The 22,162-nt window shown below is 46.6% G+C and overlaps 1 protein-coding gene across 8 annotated transcripts in view; it reads left to right on the plus strand.

Moving 5' to 3' along the window:
- Positions 1-14,817, plus strand: part of OSBP2 (oxysterol binding protein 2) — a 183,215-nt gene extending 168,398 nt beyond the window's left edge. For 7 of the 8 annotated variants that reach the window (XM_046639620.1, XM_046639627.1, XM_046639621.1 and 4 more), the window contains 7 exons: positions 687-932; positions 3,651-3,771; positions 4,057-4,160; positions 4,232-4,327; positions 4,407-4,591; positions 12,863-13,089; positions 13,244-14,817. In XM_046639620.1, coding sequence (XP_046495576.1) covers positions 687-932; positions 3,651-3,771; positions 4,057-4,160; positions 4,232-4,327; positions 4,407-4,591; positions 12,863-13,089; positions 13,244-13,389 — 1,125 coding nt within the window. In that variant the 3' untranslated portion in view covers positions 13,390-14,817. The remainder of the gene's footprint in view (positions 1-686; positions 933-3,650; positions 3,772-4,056; positions 4,161-4,231; positions 4,328-4,406; positions 4,592-12,862; positions 13,090-13,243) is intronic. The other variant, XM_046639623.1, reaches the window with a different exon arrangement.
- Positions 14,818-22,162: the final 7,345 nt, after the last annotated feature.

A 22,162-nucleotide genomic window follows, 5' to 3' on the forward strand; every position in this document is an offset into this window, starting at 1 on the left:
CAGGTTCCAGGCCGGACTTGGTTTTGCTGTGTGACCCAAAATGAGTCCCTTCACATCCCTGGCCTCTGTGTCCACATCTGCAAAGTGGGGAGAATAATAGCACCCGCTTCACAGTGTCTGGAGGGTGAAATGAGAGAACACAGGGAAGACCCTGTGGCTGGCTCAGGGTCACAGCCCAGCATCACAGGGAACAAGTGCCCCTGCCCTGTCTGAGGCCGAGATGGGGGCCCCTCCCCAGGAGCTCTCAAGAGAAAACTTGCATAATAGCTCAGAATATGAGGAAGACCCACTTCATCCATCCATTCATTCATTTATTCACTCATTCACTGACTGATTCCTATGATTCAGTGCTGAACAAGTCAGAAACCCTGGCCTTCATGGTGCTTACGTCCTAGGAGGGGAGACTGACAGGAAACGTAATGACACTGTACAAGAGACAGCAGGTCGGAAAGTAGTGAGGGCTAGAGAAAACTGAGGCAGGAGGGGCTAGGGAGGCGAGCGAGTGGAGCTGCGTCTTAGACAAGGTCAGCAGAGGAACCTCACTAAGCAGCAACACCCCCGAACATCTGAGTAAAGCAGGGTGCTTGTGACCTCAGGTCTGCGCCAGGAGCGGCAGTCTCAGCTGGGCCTGGCAGGTGGGCGGCCTGCACAGACGCCCAGCCTGACCACCACCCGCCGGCCCACAGGTCAACTTTAACGAGCCCCTGTCCATGCTCCAGCGGCTGACGGAGGACCTGGAGTACCACCACCTGCTGGACAAGGCGGTGCACTGCACCAGCTCGGTGGAGCAGATGTGCCTGGTGGCCGCCTTCTCCGTGTCCTCCTACTCCACCACCGTGCACCGCATCGCCAAGCCCTTCAACCCCATGCTGGGGGAGACCTTTGAGCTCGACCGCCTCGATGACATGGGCCTGCGCTCTCTCTGCGAGCAGGTGAGGCCCGCTCACACTCTGGTCCAGCTGCTTCTGCCAGGCCCGGGGTCAGAGCAAGATGAATGGGATGCGGCCTCTGACCTTGACATGCCAGGGGGTCACCAAGCCGAGGTCCAGTCAGGCAGCTGGGCATCCTGCAGCAGGGGCAGGTCCAGGGACACGCTTTCCCAGCAGGCCTCCTGGAGACGGTGAGGGCCGCCGTGGGAGGAGAGCTTGGAGAGGAGAGAGTCGAGTCTCTGTCCGTTTCTGAGGACAGTGTGCAGGGAAGGGGAGGACTCGTCTCCAAGCAAGGAACCATGGAGCAGAGATGGAGGGACATTGGCAGGACACTGTCAGGGAGTCCAGGTGGGCCGGACCATTGGGTCACAACTGAGCCAGGAGGCAGCAGATGGGGAGGAGTCTGCGCATGCGGGGCCCTGGTCAGTCCCAGCAGAGGGCTGGAGTGTGAGGAGCTCCAGGGATCAGCACACCTTGGGCATGGAGTGGCTCACCTCCATCCTCTCCACGCCTTCCCCAAACTGACACTCTGTGTCTGACACTTATTCTCTGCCCCAGTAGGGCAGAGCCAAAACTGGGCCCCAGGGGCTGGGAGCGTCAGCAGTGGCTTCTCAACCCTAAGCCTTGGAGGCCTTGTCTGAAGAGAGGCAATTCTGTTGGTGCCTCACCGGGTGCTGGGAGGAACCAGGAGGGCGCCACAAAAACGTGCCAGGATAGAGCTTCTAGGGCGTGTGTGCCAGGCGCTGCTCTGGGCCCTGAGGTTGAGCTCAGAAAGCAGACAGTTCACAGATTTGATGGCTAGTTTAAAGGGCGTGCTCTGTCTGCTGTGTGGACCCAGAGGAGGCAGCTATGGTGGCTGGACCAGGGAGAGGTGGAAGGTCAGAGCACGGGCATGTTTAGAAAGTAGAACCAACGGGTTTGCTGATGTTCTGGATGTTGGGGGAGAGAGTAGGAGGGAGGGAGGCAGAGGAAGGCGTCAAGGATGACCCCAGGGTTCTTGGCTTGAATTATGAGTGAATGAATTTCTTCGTTCAACAGAGCTGATCAAGTGCACACAACGTGCCAGGTGCTGTTCAGGCGTTGTGGGTACAGCTAGCTGGGAAGTGAGCAGATGGGGTGCCTGTTCTCACAGGGTGGTGGGGGCAGATACTATACTGTATATGTCAGATGGTTCTGGCTCTTTTAGAAGGTGATTGGTCAAGAAGTAATGCAGAGAGTGAGGGAGAAAGGAGCCAAGGCCGGAGAGGAACCAGGGTGGGCAGCTAGGGCAGCTGGAAGACTCCGCGTGGGAGGCCATCAGGGCAGGGCAGAGGGGCTTGGCACTCTGACTTGTTTTATGGGGATCCCTCTGGCTGTAGTCGGGAGAATGGAGCACAGGACCTGAGGGTGGAGCAAGGAGGCAGGTGGAGGCCTTTGCACCCATCCAGTGTGGGGGTGGGGGAAGGGGTGGGCTCCCGATGCATTTGGAAGGAAGAACAGACAGGATTTGCTAAGGATTAGATGAGGAACATGAGAAAGAGGGGGCAGGGATGACTCCAAAGCATTTGGTGTGAGCAGCTGGAAAGACTGGATCATCTACCTGGGAAGGAAGCCATGGCACAGAGTCCAGGGCCAGCCCCTGAGGGTCACATCCCTAAGTTTGCCGGAGGCGGGGAGGCTCCAGTGGGCGTGTGGGGGCCCTGGCCATAGGTGACGGGTAGGTTCAGGACAGCTCACTCAGCATTGTACAGAAGCCATTGGCGGGTTTGGCCTGTGCTTCTGAAATGTAAGAAGCAAGTGGGGGTGCCACTTACAGAGATGGGAGACAAGAAGAGATGCAGGCGGGGGGCGTCAGGAGCTCTGGTCAGTCTGAGAAGCCGTCCGAGTAGAAGTGTCCAGTGGGCAGCTGGAATGCACGCCTGGAGTTCAGGGGAGAAGCTGGGGCAGGGGGCTGAACGAGGCCATGAGATGGTGATGAGGTGCCCTAGGGAGTGAGGAGGCTGGGGAGAAGCTGAGCCCTAGGACCCTGCAACCAAAGGAGCAGTGGAAATAAGGAAGAACAGACAAGGAAAGCTGATAAGGTAGGCGGGCAGTGTCCTGGCAGGTGAGACAGCAGTCAGGGGTGCCCAGTGCTGCGAGAGGAAGGCGCAGAGGCGCTGGAGGCCCCGGCGTGGGTGCGCAGAGCTTGCTACACCACCATCCAGGTCCAACATTGATCTGGACTCCCAACCCTGCCCTTCAGTTAAGATGGCTTCCCCAGTCTGGGCCTCCTCCGTGTAACATGGCTCAGTAACACGCCCCTTGGCAGGCATGTGGGGAGGTTAACTAGAAATTGGGCACGGAAGCCCTCGGTGGAGAATAACACCCTCACTTTGTTAGTCCTCAGTGCAGCCTGTCACTGGTACATCCTTCAGGCACACGCTGTCATCATCCCCATTTCAGAGACTGAGAGCCAGGTGCAGAGATGCCCCGGCCCTCGGCTTATGCCCATAGCAGGCTGCGGCTGGCCCAGGACCACTGCCCAGGTTGCTCCCACTGCCGTGCCCTTGCTCTTCTGCTCAGAGCACTGTCCTTCCTGTGGACCTGCCTTGAGTCTGGGACCCCCAGAGGAGCAGCCAGGGCTGCTCCTAGGGCCATGGAGCCATGCATACTGGCACGGGGTAGGCTCTGCCCCCAGCTGGTTGGGAGGCAGGCCTGCGCCCATGTCCAGCAGACACTTATGTCCTGTGGGTCTGCTCTCAGGTGAGCCACCACCCACCATCAGCTGCGCACCACGTGTTCTCCAAGCACGGCTGGAGCCTCTGGCAGGAGATCACCATCTCCAGCAAGTTCCGGGGGAAATACCTCTCCATCATGCCACTAGGTGAGCTGGGGCCTTGAGCCCTCCCAGGGTAGAAAGACATTCTGGAGGAGGCAGAGGGTTTTGCCAATCCGGAAGCCAGCTTGGGGCCTCCAGGAATGACGTTAGTCTCCCTGCAGGCCTGCTCCCCTCTCCCCCACAGGCTTCCGGGCCACCTCCCTGGCCTGTGCCCTGCCCTCAGTCTGCATGAAAACCAGGGTCCTGTTCTCAGGACCCTAGGCCTGTGGGTAGACTGGCTGGGGCCCAGCATGGCAGGCCATGACCTCTGACCCTTTATCTGGCCTCCAGGTGCCATCCACTTAGAATTCCAGGCCAGTGGGAATCACTACGTGTGGAGGAAGAGCACTTCGACGGTGCATAACATCATCGTGGGCAAGCTCTGGATCGACCAGGTCAGGGGCGCCCTCAGGGACGGGGCATATGACCCAGGGATTGGCCACTGACCACCCCTCTCCCTCCCTAGACAGGGGACATTGAGATTGTGAACCACAAGACCAAGGACCAGTGCCAGCTGAAGTTCTTGCCCTATAGCTACTTCTCCAAAGAGGTACACCGGAAGGTAAGCAAGGCCACCTCTCAGAGCCTCGAGGGGCCTGTTGCTGGGCGTGTGCCTACGCTAGTCCTACCAATGTCCACAGGTGTCGGGAGTGGTGAGTGATAGCCAGGGCAAGGCCCAATATGTGCTGTCAGGCTCGTGGGATGAACAGATGGAGTGCGCCAAGATCGTGCAGAGCAGCCCCAGCAGCCCCAGCTCCGACGGGAAGCAGAAGACAGTGTACCAGACGCTGCCAGCCAAGCTGCTGTGGAAGAAGTACCCGCTGCCGTGAGTGGGCTGTGGGGCGGGCGGAGAGCAGGCAGGGCGAGGGAGAGAAGGAGGCAAGTGGACAGTGGATACGCAGGGGGCCCTGCCCGGCCAGACAAGAAGCAAGTGGCAGGCACAGCGGGTTGCGAGGGTTTAGTCCACATGTGGGCAGAGAACAGTGTTATGTGGCTGACATCCCACTGTGGAAGCCAGGCAGCCAGCTGTAAATAAGGGGACGTTATCAGGTGGTAGCAAGTCCTATGCAGAGACTTTAAACAGGCTGATTGGACAGAGTCCCTGCACGGTCCCAGGAATAACCACCAAACATGAAATAGAAACAAAAATGTATAAAAAGTAGCACAGCAGATTTCAAAGAGAGCGAAATAGAAAATTCTACAAAGGGAAAATCAAATAACTGAAATTGAGAACTCCCTGGGAAGCTTTCATAGAGATAATCCATCAACTGAATATAGATCAGAAGAAGTAATCAAAAACTACAGATAAAGAGACAAAACCTGGAAAAGACGAGAAGCTGGTGGGAGAAGGCTTCCCACCTAGTGACCCAGGGTGAGTCCCGGAGCAGCGTCGCCGGCAGCCGGCGGCCAGTGATAGTGCAGGATCTCGGCGAGGTCCCCGGGTATCCGTGCTCACGTCAAGTTTGAAGCGGGCTCTAGCCTGCTTCTAGTCAGAGTCCAGAAGGAAAGAGACCATATCTGAAGAGAATACAGCAGAGGATTTCCCACACCTAAATCTATACAGTGAAACTGTTGAAACGAAATCAAAGAGAAAATATTAAGCAGCCAGATTTTACAAAGACATGGCGTTCCCCGGAACAGCAGACTGCCAGCTGCCTCCTCCTCAGCAATAACGGGAGCTTGAAGACTGTCACACGAGCTCTCCCACGTGTGGGAAGACTGACTGCCGGCCTAGAATTATCCACCCAGGGGGAACGTCTTTACAGAGTGAAGTTGACACAGACATTTTCAGACAAATAAACACATTTTGCCACAAGCAGACCTGCACTGAAGGATATACTTCCAGTAGAAGGAAACTGATCCCAGATGGAAGATCTGACATGTACGAATGAATGAAGAACAAAAACTTCTGTGAACCTAAATGAGCATTGAATAAACAAGAATAATTTTTGCTTGGGGGCTTTAAAATCTAAACATAAAGGTAAAATACAGCTGCACGATCATGTAAGTCAGAGGGATAAATTGATGGAAACGTCTCGAAGGCCCTCATGCTACCCAAGAGGAGGGTCAAGATGCACATTAACTTTGGACTGTATCATGTATGTGTATTGTGTTCCTAGAGTAACCACTAAAATAATGTTTAATTGGAATCCCAAAAGGAAAGGAAAGAAAGAAAAATGGAGAGGAGAGAGAAATAGTCAAAGAAATAATGGAGATAAATTTCCCAGAATAAAAATAAAAAGATGAAAAACCTCAGATTGAAAGGGCCTGCAGAGTGCCAAAGGCAAGAGATAAAGAAAAACGTTCGCCCAGATCACGCTATAGTGGAAATTAAGAATACCAAAGAGAAAATTCTAATGGTTGTCAGAGAGGAGTGAAAGAAGATTTCAGTCAAGGATGAAGAATCAGATTGATGTCAGATATTTCAACAGACAACACTGAAGTAATATTTTCAAAGTAACGATGAAAATGAAATTAGAGGTAATATTTTATATCCAGCCAAGCTATCATTCAAATATGAGGGCATGATAAAAAAAAGTCCTCGTGCATACAGCCTCAGAAGGTTTGGCACACAAAACCCACAATGAAAATGGTATTGGACATAGTAGTACTTTAAAAGGGGGAGAAAAAAATCCGGAAGGTGCTGCAATAGATATATGAAGTAAAAGTTGGTATTGTTTTTTTTTTAACAATTACTAAGACCAAAGGAAAAGAGAAAATATTCCCATAATAACCCAGAATTAAAAGTGCAGATAATGTTAACATGATGGGTTTTAGGGAAGCAGAGAAGGACACCGAGGGATGTGAAGGAATGCTAGTTCTTATTAGAGGGAAGAGACAGATATAGGATTTTAAAAATAATAGGAAAAGATTAAGTAGAAAAAGTAGAACAAATTAAAACAATAAATTAACACAGCAGATATAGGTCCACATAATAAATATAAATACATGAAACTCACCAGCTAAAAAGCAAAATACTGACTGACTGGATTTGTTAAAATCCAGATACATGCACCTTCTAAGAGAGATCCAAAACAAAGATGTGCCAAGGTTGGAAGTAAAAGATATATCATGAGGGGGCTGGCCCCGTGGCCGAGTGGTTAAGTTCGCATGCTCCGCTGCAGGCGGCCCAGTGTTTCGTTGGTTCGAATCCTGGGTGCGGACATGGCACTGCTCATCGGACCACGCTGAGACAGTGTCCCACATACCACAACTACAAGGACCCACAACGAAGAATATCCAACTATGTACCGGGGGGCTTTGGGGAGAAAAAGGAAAAAAATAAAATCTTTAAAAAAAAAAAAAAAAAAAGACACATCATGAAAATACCAACCAAACAAGCTGTAATGGCTATATTAGTATCAGGTAAAACAGACGTTTTTATTAGAGATAGTTCTCTTCTTCCAGAAGCTATAATAGTTTCAAACATTATGCACATAATGAAACAGCCTCAAAATATACAAAGCACATATTGATAGTAAAGAGAGAGATTGACAAATCTATCAGCATAGTGGGAAACTGAGAGATTTCAGTACCCCCCTCTCACTTAATGATAGGTCAAAGAGGGGGACGGGGGGCACAGCAAGGATATGAAGGAGACGAAAACCATGCAGGCTACACCCATACTTATGGTGGCAACAATCAGAGAACATACTTTTACTCAAGGATACATGGAATGCATGTAAAATCAGCTGTGTACTCAACCCTAAAGAAAGCCTCAGCAGATTTACAGAGGGTAGCATACAGACCGCAGTCTAGGATAAGACAGTTAGAAGTTATGAACAAGATGACAAAAAGTCCCCAGATATTTGGAAAAAATTTTAAGTTGCTAAATAACTCATGGGTAAAATAATAAATTAGAATAGAAAAGTAAAAATACCTAGAACTGAATGATAATGGAAAGGTATCAAAACTGACTGGACAGGGGCCAGCCCTGTGGCCCAGTGGTTGGGTTTGCACACTCCGCTTTGGCGCCCCAGGGTTTCGCCAGTTGAGATTCTGGGCGCAGACCTGGCACCACTCATCAGGCCATGCTGAGGCATCGTCACATAGCTCCACCAGAAGGACCTACAACTAGAATATACAACTATGCACTGGGGGCCTTTGGGGAGAAGGAAAAAAAAACTGACTGGATGTAACAAAGGCAATGCTTCAAAGGAAATGTATTGCCTTAAATAGGTAGATAAGCTCATTAATTTTGAGGCTTTTTCTTTTCTGAGTTTCCCTTCTAAGAAATTAGAGCAAGTTTAACATATAAACCCAAAGAAAGAAGAAAATATACTTTAAAAATAAGACCAGAGATTAATAAAATAGAAAAAAGTAAAATAAAGAAGGTTAAGAAGCTGAAAGTTGATTTTTTGAGGAAAAAAAACTGACAGGAAACTATTGGCAAGACTGATCAAGAGAGAATATAGAAATAAATATTAATGAAAAGAATTTCATATGACATATAAAGTATAAAGAGATATTAAAATTCAGATAGGAAGGACAAATTCTTAGAAAAATATAACTTATAAGAACTGAGTCTAGAAGAGATAAAAAGCATGAATAGTCCTATAATAATTAAACTGAAGCAGTAGTTTAAAAATTTCCACAAGGAAAACATAAAGCCCAGATAATTTTATAAGTGAATTCTCCAAATGTTCAAGAAATATATTATCCTAATTTTATATAAAATCTCCCAGACCACAGAAGAAGAAGAAATACTCTCCTCTCTTAGTACTTCAAGGCCAGGATAATCCTGATACCTAACTAGGCTAAAACAATAGTCGGAAAATAAAAGTTCTACCCTATTCCATTCATGAATACAGAAGCAAAATTCCACAAGATACCACAAAATCCAACCCAACAGTGCATAAAAAAGTATCATTCTTCAATCATGTTGAGTTTATCCTGGATATGCAAGAATAACTTTATATTAGAAAATCCATAAATTAATTGATCACATTAACAAATCTCTTCTCAATAGATTCAGAAAAAGCATTTTAGGTGCCTCAGTATAAGATTAATATGCAAAAAGTCAGTTGTATTTCTACACACTAAAAGCAAACAGCTAGAAAATATAACTTAAGAGAAGATATCAATTATTGTATCAGAGAACATCAAGGAGCTTGTGATAAATCTTATATTTCAAGACCTCTATAGAGAAAATTAGAAAACTTTACTGAGATATCAAAGAAGAGCTAAATACATGGAGAAAGATACAATGTTCCTGGATAGAAAGACTTAGTATTATAAAGATGTCGTGATCTACAGAGTCAGTCCATCAAGCAAAACCCAACCGTGATTTTCATGGAACTTGATACTAAGATTGTTAAATTTATATTAGAGAATAAAGGGCCAAGACATTTCTGAAGAACAGAGAAAAGAGGACTTCCCCTACTAGATATCAGGAGTTATTTTGAAGCTATCGTGGCAAAGAAGAGTAAGCCCACAATAGGCCCTTGGGTGTATGTATCTTCAATATATGACAACGGTGGTATATCAGATCATGTGGAAATATGCGACTGTTCACTGAAAGGATCTGGGGAAAACAGTTATCCATGTGGAAAAAGACTGACTCCACATAAAGGTCTTATAATAAGTATTAAGTTTGACTTGCTCTTAAACAATAAGTTAAACTCTACATAGAAAATATAGATGAATATCTTTCAGACCTTAAGGAAATATATCTTAAACAAGACACAAAAATGCACTGATGTGTTCAACTATATTAAAATACTTTTGTTCATTGAAAGAAATTTTACTCATTAAAAGTGAGCAGGGGCCGGCCCAGTGGCGCAGTGGTTAAGTTCACACATTCTGCTTCAGCGGCCCGTGGTTCACTGGTCAGATCCCGGGTGCAGATGTGGCACCCCTTGGCAAGCCATGCTGTGGTAGGCATCCCACATATAAAGTAGAGGAAGATGGGCATGGATGTTAGCTCAGGGCCAGTCTTCCTCAGCAAAAAGAGGAGGATTGGCAGCAGTTAGCTCAGGGCTAATCTTCCTCAAAAAAAACAAACAAAAAAAAACTAAAGTGAGAAGACAATATGTAAACTTGGAGAAGGTAATCAGAATACTTATACCTGACAAAGAAACCCCATGGCCAAGTGGTTAAGTTCACGGGCTCTGCTTCGGCGGCCCAGGGTTTCACCAGTTCAGATCCTGGGCACAGACATGGCACCGCTCATCAGGCCATACTGGGGCGGCGTCTCATACAGCACAACCAGAGGCGCTCACAACTAGAATATACAACTATGTACTGGGGGGGGGGGGGGGGGGGGGGGGCGGGGGGGGGGAGGGGGGGGGGGGGGGCGGTTGGGAGAAGAAGAAGAAAAAAAGAAAGAATACATAGAGTATTTTACCACAATTAAAAAAAGAATGCATACAAAACTTCTAATCAGTCAATAAAACAAACTATCCAGTGGAAAAAGTACAAGAGTCTTGAACAAGAATTTCACAGAAGAAGCATATATGGCCAGTCATCATATGAAAATGATCAACATCATTGATAATCAGAAATGCAAATCAAAACCACAATGAGATACCATTTTACCTTCATTTGATTTGAAAAACTGAAAAAGTCTGATGATACCAAGTGTTGAAGAAGATGTGGGTCCACAGCATCTCTTACACATCGCATGTGGGAGTGTGAACTAGTGCTACCATGTTGGAAAGCAGTTTGGCCCCACCACCTAAAGAAGAACATCACAGGCTCCGTGGCCCAGCGGTTCCACTTCTAGGTCTATGCTCAAGAGAAATTCCTGCAAATGTATAACAGGAAACATGCCTAAGTTTACTCCAAAGCAAAAACTAGGAAACAACCCAAATTTATTGGATGAATAATGGTGGTATTTTCACAGGAGGCAATGTTATTCAATAGTTGGGACAAAGGAACCACAGCAACATACAGCAATATAGATAAATCTTAGCAATATAATATTAAATTTAAAAAAAGTGAGTCCCGGGGCCAGCCCTGTGGTCTAGTAGTTGAGTTCAGTGCACTCGGCTTCAGCAGCCTGGGTTCATGGGTTCAGATCCTGGGTGTGGACCTATACCACTTGTCAGTCATGCTGTGGCAGTGACCCAAATATAGAGGAAGATTGGCACAGATGTTAGCTCAGGGCTAATCTTCCTCAGCAAAAGAAAAAGAAAAAACCAAGTCCCAGAAGGTTTCATACATCATGATATTCTTTATATATAGTTAAAAACAAGTATGTAGGGACCAGCCCGGTAGTGCAGCAGTTAAGTTCGCACATTCCACTTCGATGGCCTGGGGTTCACTGGTTTAGATCCCAGGTACAGACCTACATACCACTTATCAAGCCATGGCAGGCATCCCACATATAAAGTAGAGGAAGATGGGCACAGATGTTAGCTCAGGGCCAGTGTTCCTCAGCAAAAAAGAGGAGGAGTGGCAGATGTTAGCTCAGGGCTAATTTTCCTCAAAAAAAAAGTATGTAAAATATGTGTATTGAATACACACACACACACTGAAGATTACTAAAGATGCAATAAAATTATGTTAAAAGGAAAGCAAGGGGCTGATGAACCCAGAGCCTTGCCAATGGCTACTTGAGGAGGGGCTGGATTGGTGAGTCTTCCATTCGGTTGGACATAGGTTTGTCGAGATTCTACCTTCTGTTCCGGGTGGCAAGTGTGCATTAATAAAAGCAGACCATGCAAGGACCTATCAAGAGAGGATGTCCTGTGCCAAGGATTATGAGGAATCCAAAACTGTGCACCTCAGGTCCAAAAAAGGAGCAGGCCAAAAAGAGAACACAAGACAGTAGCTTTCAAGCCAACATAGCAGTCATTGCATTGGGTGCCCCCATTATAGGCGCCAGATTGCAGACAAGTTGTCAATATTACGTGTAAGTGGTTTACAAGAGCGCTGTCTAAGACAACAAAGACTGGAGTGAAAGGGTGGAAGGAGATATGTCCATAGAAATGCTCCACAAAAGCTGCTGGGGTGATGTTAATACTGCAGGAGAGGCTTTAACACAAAAAGTCTGACTAGAGGTTAAAGGGTTAAAGGGACGTGATGATAAAGGTTCAGTTCAGCAGACGAGCTTACATCTGAATGCACCCTGCACCTAATAACATAGCCCCAGATACGTACAGCAAAAGGCTGGGAGAAACATAAGGAGAAATGGATCCATTTCCAACCTAAGTGGGAAATTTTACCGTACCTCTCTTAGTGATGGATAGCGGAAGGAAAACATCAAGAGGATAAGTTTGAACAGTAGAACCCACTGGACCGTGCGGAACACGCACTAAGAACTGGAGACAGTCTCTTCATTACACACGGGTCGTTTGCAGACACTGACCGCATCCTGGGCCACAAAGCAAATTTCAAAGAACTGAAATTATACCAAATATATTGTCTGATTCCAAGGCAATTATACTAGAAAGACAGATGACTAGAAAACTCCCCATATGTGTATAAACTTAAGAAGAACTATACTTCCAACTAGTCCATAGAGCAAAGGCGATGTAATGGAAATTAGAAAATATAACTGCGTGATCAGGAGAGAAATACATACCAGAATCGGGGGTGGGGGGCGGTACTGGGAGTGAACGTTTGTCAGCGCTAAAATGCACACGTTAGAAAGAGGAAGCGCTGAAAACCCACGAGCCAAGCATCCATCTCAAGAAGTTAGAAAAAGAACAGCAAAATAGACTCCAATAAAGTAGAAGGAAGAATATGAAAACAAAATAAAGCAGAAAAGCCTAAAATAGGATCAACAAATTTTCATCCTCAACCAATGGAGAAAACAGACGAACCTCCGACGTGACTGTCGGAATGGAGAGAAGCCACAGAACCAGCATCACACATGCGAAAGGGGACGTTGCTGTGTCACACATTAAAGCAGTAATAATGAGGATATTACGAAATGACTTTACGCTGAGAAATTGGACGAAATGGGCAAATTCCCAGAGGGGTATAATGCAGCAAAACAGACGCAGGTCAGTGGAGCGAGCGTGCGAGGCGCGGGGAGGAAAGAACGAGGCGGGCTCGAGCCGCTGGGCGCGCGGGTCACCGCGGGGGGCGAGCCGGGCGGGGCGGGGGCAGCGCGGGACGGCGGGGACCGCTCACGCCGCGGCCGCCGCAGGGAGAACGCCGAGAACATGTACTACTTCTCGGAGCTGGCCCTGACCCTCAACGAGCACGAGGAGGGCGTGGCGCCCACCGACAGCCGCCTGCGGCCCGACCAGCGGCTGATGGAGAAGGGGCACTGGGACGAAGCCAACACGGAGAAGCAGCGGCTGGAGGAGAAGCAGCGCGCGTCGCGGCGCCGGCGGCTGGAGGCCTGCGCGCGGGGCTGCGGCTCCGAGGACGGTGAGGCCGGGCGGGGGCCAGGGGGAGGGCGGGGGCGCGGAGGGGGGCCAGCGGGAGAGGAGGCGGGGTGCTGGGGGCGCCTCCTGAGGAGGGGCAGTGAGTTCCGGGGGCCGGGGAGGAGGCTGCCGCCCACCCGCCCACCGTGCCCACCCAGCAGAGAAGGAGACGGACGTGTACATGCCGCTGTGGTTCGAGAAGAGAGTGGACCCGCACACCGGGGAGATGGCCTGCATCTACAAGGGCGGCTACTGGGAGGCCAAGGAGCGGCAGGACTGGCACATGTGCCCCAACATCTTCTGAGCACTACCCCCCCAACACATCCCCCCCCCCAAATACAGGCGCCCGCACGGCCCGGGCCACCTTTTCTTTAATACGCTCAATTTAGTACTCACCGCCCCCCCACCTCCACACCGTTTTCTTTTCCTCTTTTTTTTATAACACTGTTTTGGAGCGCCCATCTTGAAGGAGGAACTGGTGCCCCGGGTTCTCTCCAGCCCAGGCGCCCCAGGTCTCCGGCACCCCTTCTTTCTGGATTTGGGCCCCATAGGGACCCAGCTCCCAGTCACCCCAACTCAGGCAGGCTGGCCCGGCCCTGGGCCGCCCCAGTCACCAGCCCCCCCAGGGAGGAACCGGCCCCTCCTAGGGAGCCACTTTTGACTTTTTTAGAAAAACAATCTCCATTTCTTTTCAGCCAAGATGTTTAGTAAATATTTTTAGTACGGCACTTAGCAGACAACTTTCTAAGTGTGCTTTCTTGCCACAAAAATGTCCTGGCAAGAGCCCCTTCTTTTTAAGACATCAGGAAGGCCCCCTTGAGTCGGGAGCATTTTGTAGCGCAACATAGCAAGGCCGCCCCCCAGAGCCCAGGGGCCCAGAGAGAAGGGAACTGGAGAGCCCTTCCCAGGAGAGCACAAGTCAGCTGTCTCTGGGCTGCAGCCCCTCCCTCCGTGGGGCTGGGGGCGCTGAGGGGCCTCCAGGTGGATCTGAGGGCAACAGCCCCTTGGCTTGCCTGGGCCATGCGGGCCCTCCCTGGCCCCAAAGAGGCCAGGAAGGGCTGGGGGCAGGGCCTGCAGGTGCTCCCGGCCCAGAACCAGGCCCTACATCAGCAATAAGAACAAACCCTCAGCTCAGCCTGGGCTGGCGCCTGGGCCACCAGAGACCCAGCGGCCCGCCCCACCCTCAGGCGCCACTGGGATGCCCATCTCAGTGCCCCCTGAACTCTTTATCCGCCTGATTTATATATATGATATATAAATATATATAAAATAGCTATTTTGCTTAAATTTCTATGGTATGTGGAAGTGAAAAAATGATGAAGACAGGGCACTCCTGTCTGAGTTTGGTCCTCCTGTCAGCTGTGTCCTCCCCTCTCCTTGAACCCCCTTCCAATGGCTTCTGCCAGTGGTGGGGAGACTGGGCCATTGTGACCACCGTCTCAGCCTCCCAGAACCCTCACTCCAACACTTCCCACTTCAGTTTGGTCCTGAAAATTCATCACAGGGTTTTTTCTTTCTACTCCAGGACTGGATTTGTTTTTATAAAAAAACAAAAGAAGTGAAAACATCAATGTATGACATGCCTTAGGGTGCCCACTCAGGAGTCAGGGTGGGCGGGGTGCCCCCCACCCCGGGCGGGCCTGCGGCTGCGCAGTGAAATGTACCTCTTCTCAACGCTGTTTGTGAGCGAGCACCTGCTGACCGGTAATAAAAACCTTGGATTTGGAGTTTTCCTCGGCCCTGTCCCTGAGTCTGTGGCTGGGTGGAGCAGGGCCGACGCAGGAGCACAGGTGACAGCCCACAAGGTGAGATGGGGGAGGAGCCTGGGGTTCATCCTGCTCAGCACCAGGCAGGCAGAAGGAGGTTGGTCTGGATGGAGGGTGGCGGGTGGAAGACCTGGTGAGAGGGGGTGGGGCCAAGAAGGCTGCAGAGGGCCAAGACAGCACCTAGGGGAGGGGTCACAGCTTTGCCTGGGGCTGTCTGGGGCCGAGCCAAGGCACCCACCACCCTCCACAAGAGAACACCCACCACTCAACCTTGCTGAGTTCCAAGGCTGCTTGACAGTGGTGACCTGGCCTGCTTCTGTTGCCAAGCAACTAGAATTACTAGCTCCCAGGCCCTGGCCAAGAGCAGCTGCTCCGGCCCACTGGGTCCTCTTCCCACTGCCAGCACTTGCAGGTGAGAGGACGGGTCCGGCAGGGTGCCACAGGGGCAGCAGAGCCAGGCTCTAGCCATCTGCCCTGACACCCCAGCACCATGTGACACCCCAACACAACTCCTTCCTTCCCAGGGCCTTGCTTTCCCATGTGTGGGGAGGCAGGCCCTGGTGCGTCCTGGCGGAAGAGCTGGAGGGGCACCTCTCACTAGATAGTGGGGGGCAAGGCAACCCCAGGATGGACCTGACCCAGGGGGGGAATGGGGGAGAGGCCTGCCAGGGGAGAGGATGGGCTGGATGGGCAAAGCCCAGAGGTGATGAAGGCCAGTCTGCCGAGGCAAAATGAGAGATGGAGGAGCCTGGAATGGAGCCAGCCAGAGCTCTGAACAGAGAGTGACATGCGACACGTGTTCTAGAAAGACCATTCTGACCAGCACAACACAAGATCAGCCTACACTCAGTGGTCTGTACATCAGCCGTCACTGAAGAGCAAATGTAACAGAAAAAAAGGTTCCGCAGCATAGGCTGGAAGGCGCCTCGGAATACATCTGACAAAAAGATGTAAAGACCTTTATCATAAAACGTTCAAACTTTACTGAGTGATAGAGAAGACCTGAGTTAAAAGGAAAAACACCATCTTCACAGGTGGGCCGAACTCTCTTATGTGGTTTCTTCCCAAATCTACAACTCAACATGATCCAAATCAAAATCCTACCAATACTTTTTCAAAAACTTGACAAGTTGATTGTGAAATTTAATGGGAGAGTAATTGCACAAAAAATAGCTAAGGCAATTCTTAAAAAGAAGAACGAGACGGGGCAGGGAACAATGTGGACTTGACCGCAGATACCCAAACATGCTACCAGCACACGGCTTCCTGGTTCTCCCCCACACTCTGGCACCATCTGTCGTACCGTGTATTTTACCCATTTGTTGACTCTCTGTCTCCCTCACGCCCAGTGGACTGTGAGCTTTGTGAGAGTAGGGAACCTTGTCTGTCTAATACATGGTAGCAGCCCCTGTGCCTGCACACAGTAGGTGCTCAAGGAATGGATTCCAGGCCAGGAAGCCTAGCCAGAACAAAGGCTCAGGGGGACACCCCTGGGGCAGCTGGGAGTGTGGCTGCAGCATCAAGTTGTGAGGGGGCCTGAGGGATGGAACTGGGAAGGGCTGAACTGAGGGGCCCAGGAAACTCCTGCTTCCCCCAAACGCTAGAGTCCAAGTTGGTGCTCCTAACAGACTGGGTGGGGTTTAGGGGGCAGGGCTGAGGTTCCATCATCTCCAGGGCTGGGGCACAGCATGGAGAGCAGAGGACACCAGAGAGAAAAATTTCAACCTGTAACAAGGAACAACAGAACCAGAGATGATCCCAATGCTATTTAACTTACTCTTCTTTGGAAGCTAGCCAGCATAACTTCAACAACAAACCTGACAAAGACAGCACTAAAATATAAGAAATACATAGTTCAATCTCCAGAATAGAATTTTCATAAATCCAAATATGACAACAGCAAACAGAATACAGCCACATACAAAAGAGTGATACCCCGAGTTGGTAAACCCATGCCAGAGTTGGGTTTACCAGAGAAATGCAAGAATGGGTCAACGTCAGGAAGCTTTTCACGGTAAATCATTGATGCATCAACCAGTTGAAGGAGGACTTCTCTTCCTGGCAACATGGTAGACCAGGTGCCCAGATAATCCTCCTCTGTGGGAAAGCAGACATGCTGGATGAAATTTTAAAACATCTTAAATGCATCCATGAGCTGGAGGAATAGAAGGAATACTCAGGCCACAGAGTCAGTGGGTGTGGAAACCTGGAGAGGTAAGAGAGGCTCTGAAGTCTGCTTTTCCCTCACAGCCATTCACTTGCCCAGTGACCTAACTGTAAGTTTCCCTGCCTCAAATGACCCTCCCAAGGTAGAGTGTCTCATAGGAGATGTCCCCCATAAAGCTGGGTCCCCAAAGGGCTGTATCTTCAATATAATCATGAATCCAAGATAAAATACAAGGAAAATTGCTTGTCTTAAAGATTAGTCCTAAGCAGAGCTGGAAAAATTCCCCGAAGGATCTGTAATCGGGAGCAGACCCTCACTTGGTTTGGTTTTGCAGCTTAAACACATGCTACCTGAATGGTCCAATAAAACCTCTAGCAGAGACTACAGCATGGTCCCGAACTGGCAACGTCCCCAATCACACCAGAGAAGCAAACAAATCCTCTCTGGAGCCCCCACCCCCCTCATTCCAGGCTGTATGGGACCCCAGATGCAAAGCTGCAAGGAAAATGAGCAGCTCACAGTATAACATCTCTAAATGCACAAGGAAACACAACACACAAGATGGCCCATGAGCAAGGGCCAAGAGAAATAACAGCACAACCAGACATAAAACTCCTCCATATAGTGAAACCACACAGAGAATATAAAATAAGCCTGTTTAATATATTTCTAGAAACAGAAGGATGGCTTGAAAATGAGTAAAGAGTATTCAAAAAAATACTAAAGAACTTGCAGAAATTGAAAAAAAATCAATAAAAAGAATAATTTTGTAACAGATTACACACCTGAAGAGAGTATTAGTGACAAGGAAGTGAGATCTGAAGAAAGCATCCAGAATGCAACACAGAAACGCAAAGAGGTGAAAAATATAACAGAGAAGCTAAGAGACACAGAGGATAAAGTGAGGACGTCCCACATGTGTCTAATCCAAATGGAGCAGAGGCAATCTTTGAAGAGTTAATGGCTGAAAAATTTCCGAGAAGTCTTAAGAAACACCAATACACAGTCAATTCCAACAAATCCTAATCAGGGTAAATAAAAAGGCATACACAGATAAAAACAATATAGTGAAATTGCAAGACCATTAAAGCAACAAAATCTTAAGCAGCCGGCGGGGGCGGGGGGGGGGGGGGGGGGGGGGGGGGGTTACCTTCAAAGAGCATGGATTAGACTGAGAGTGATAGCTCCAAAGTAGAGGAGAAAATGTTAGTATTCCCAGCAAAAACATCTTTCAGGAACCAAAGGAAAATAAAACTATTAACAAAAACTTATTAAAACAATGTTAAGTATCTTGTGGAGTTAGACTTCGGTGAGTTAACTGTTATGTAAAATGTATGGAGTAATCACTAAAGGAATAGGAATACTCAATTTCCAAAACAGAGGAAAAACATTGTATGTGGGGGAGAAAATTTCAATCAATCTAAAAGAAGGCAGGAAAGGAGAGGAAAAAGGAACACAGATAAGGTGGAATAAAAATTACAAAATAAGGGGCCAAACCCACAGTGTAGTGGTTAAGTTCTGTGTGCTCTGCTTCAGCAGCATGGGTTCATGGGTTTGGATCCTGGGCATGGACCTACACCACTTGTCAGCCATGCTGTGGCAGACAACCCACATACAAAATAGAAGAAGACTGGCACAGATATTAGCTCAGGGTGAATCTTCCTCAGCAAAAAAAAAAAAAAAGAAGAAGAAGAAAGAAAAGAAAAAAAGAGGATAGAAATGAGTCAATGATCAAGGCATTGATAATTATACAAAATTTAAGTTAAATGCTTCAGGTAAGAACAAAAAATATGTGGAATAAAAACAAAATCAAGCTATATGCTATTTACAAGAATAAAACTAAAACATAAAAATACAGATAAGATAGATTTTAGGCAAAAAAAAAATTACTAGATGCCAACTCCTAGAAATAAAAAGTCACTTTATAATGATAAAAGGTAAAATTCATAAAGTTCTAAAACTCTTATGCACCTAATAACATCTCAAAATAAAGTAAAATGGACACAATCACAAAGAGAAATAGATAAATCCACAATCATAATGGAAGATTTTAACATGTCTCCCAGTAATGAGAGCTCAGACAAAAAAATTTCACAAGGTTTCGAACAACAGAATTAACAAACTTGGTGTAATGGGAACATACAGGGCATTACACATAACTGCAGAATACATATTTCTGAAATGCACATGGGACATTTATGAATATTAACCATATATTTGCACCAGTCATAAAGCCTCAGCAAATTCCAAAGGACTGGATACAGACCACATTCTCAGACCACAATGAAGACAGTTCAAAATCAATAACAAAAATAGAAGGAAAAAAAAAAACCCATGTTGGAACATTAAGAAATATATGTTTAAATAACTCATGGATCAAAGAAGAAAACAGACATCAGAAAATACAGTTAACTAAAACACTATATATTAAAACTTATAGGATACAGGTAAAGCAGTACTTAGAGGGAAATTTATAGCATTAAAAGCTCAAATAATGAGCTAAACATCCAGTTTGAGTAAGAACATAGACATCCAGATAAACTCAAAGACAGGAAATAAAGATCAGAAATTAATGAAAGAGAAAACAAACATAACAGAGAGGACCAAGAAAGCCAAGGTTGATTCTTAGAAAAACTAAAATTGACAAACTTTACTTTAAGACAAAAAGAGAGGGAAGGAGGAAGGGAGGAAATGGATGAACCTAAAAAATAATATTCAGGATGAAAAGAGGACATAAGCAGAGATGCTAGAGATATTGTAAAATCAGGCTATCATGAACAACTCTGTGACAATAACTTTGAAAACTGAGATAAAATTCTAGAAAAATATAACTTAAAACTGACTCAAAAATTAGAAAAACCTGAATAGTAGTATAACCATTTTTTAAAAATTAGTTAAAAATCTCTATACACACAAAACTCCAGACACAGCTGACCAAGGGATAACTAACCTTACAGAAACTACCCCAAGAGTAGAGGAAATACTCCCCAGCTTGGTTCTTGAGGCTTGTATAAAGGACAGTATGAGAGAGGAAAATTACAAACTAGTGTACAACTCAAAACAAATATTAACAAATCTAGCAACAGAGAAAAATTATAGAGGGCCAGCCCCATGGCTGAGTGGTTGGGTTCGTGTGCTGTGTTCAACAGTCCAGGGTTTCACTGGTTTGAATCCTGGGCGTGGACCTAGCACCATTCATCAGGCCATGCTGAGGTGGTGTCCCATGTAGCAGAGCCAGAAGGACCTACAACTAGAATATACAACTATGTACTGGGGGGCTTTGGAGAGAAGAAGAAGAAGAAAAAACAATTATAATCATTCCAGAAATTCAAGGTTAGTTTACTCTAAAAACAAGAAAACTAACCAATGTGATTCAGCACATTAACAAATTAAAGGATAACACTACCTAGCCATCTGAATGGACGCAGAAAACACTTCAGATAAAATCCAACATGCATCCATGATATTTAAAAGGAAAAAAAAGGCTTAAAAACAGGAGTAGAAAGGAACTTCCTTAATCTGATTTAATGATGTCTAAAAAAATGATTTTTTAAAAACCTTTCCCTGTGAGATAGAAAACAAAAAATATACCTGTTTTCACCTTTTACATTCAACATCGGACTGGCAGTCCCAGCCAATGCCATAAGACAAGAAAAATATCTGAGGTATGCGAATTGGCAAAATTATCATTGCTCACAGATGACATATCTTAGAAAATCCAAAAGAATCTAAAGATAAATTAGAATAACTGATATATAAAAATCAACTACATTTTTATACACTAGCAACAAACTCAGAAAATGAAGTTTCAAAAATATCATTTACAACAGCATCAAAAATCATCAAGTACCTAGGATACATCTAACAAAGGACATACAAGACCTCTAAAGGAAAAATTATACTTTTATGAGAGAGACTAAAGAAAGATCTAAATTAATGGAGACTGATATCATCTTCATGGTTTGGAAGACTTATAAAGATATCAGCTTTTTCAAACTGATGACATACAATCAATTCCAAAGAAACCCCTCCTGGTTTTCTCATGGAGCTTGATAAAATGATTCTAACATTTATATGGACATGCAAAGGACCAAGAATAGTCAAGACACTCTTGAAGCAGAAAAATTGATAGGACTGGCTCTACGAGATATCAAAACGTATTGTAAAACTGCAATAATTAAATGAGTGTGGTATTGGCACAGGGAGAGAGACAACAGACAAATGTAACTGAATAAAAATCCAGAAGCAGATTCATACCTATATTAACATATGTATGAAAGAAGTCGCACTGTAGATTAATGGGGACAGGTAAGACTTTTCTGTGAGAGGTGTGGGGACAGTCAGGAGGAAGGACAGAATTGGAGGTCTACCTCACACCAGACACAAGTCAATTCCAGGTGGATTAAAAGATCTACGTGTGAAAGAGAAAACGATAAAGGCTGTAGAAGATAATAGAAAATATCTTGATGACCTCAGGGTAGGAAAGGATTTCTTAAACAAATTACAAGAAGTACAAACAATAAAAGAGAAAAGATTGATAAATTGGTCTCCACTAAAATTAAGAACTTCTACTCATCAAAAGACTCTATAAAAAGAGAGCAAAAAAAGTATGCCAGAGAGTGGAAAAAATTTGCAACACAGATGACTACAAGGAATTTGTATCTAGAATATACAAAAATACAAATCAATAACAAGAAGACAAAATAATAGAAAAATGGGCAAAATTCTTGAGGAAATACTTTATCAAAGAAGAAATCCAAATGGTCCACAGACATGAAATGGTGCTCGACTGCATTAGAAATCAGGGAAATGCAAATCAAACCACAGTGAGATTCCACTACACTACCCGTCAGACTGGCAAAAAATTTCAAGTCTAGCAATATCAAGCATAGGCAAGGAGGTAGAGAAATGAAGCACTTCATGCCAACAGGCATGTAAACTGATACAACTGCTTCTGAAAACAATTTGGCATTACCCAGTAAAGTTGACATGGGCATGACCTTTGACTCAGCCAGTCTACTCCAAGGACTGTGCAGGCAACAGGAGACATGAACAAGAATGTCCACAGATATGGAGGGGGCGGAGCAAAATGGCAGGGTGAGCTGACCCGGAATTCTCTCCCCTCCAAAATACAACAACAGATT

Source organism: Equus quagga, chromosome 15 (genome assembly GCF_021613505.1).
Source record: "Equus quagga isolate Etosha38 chromosome 15, UCLA_HA_Equagga_1.0, whole genome shotgun sequence".
Classification (NCBI taxonomy): Eukaryota; Metazoa; Chordata; class Mammalia; order Perissodactyla; family Equidae; genus Equus; species Equus quagga.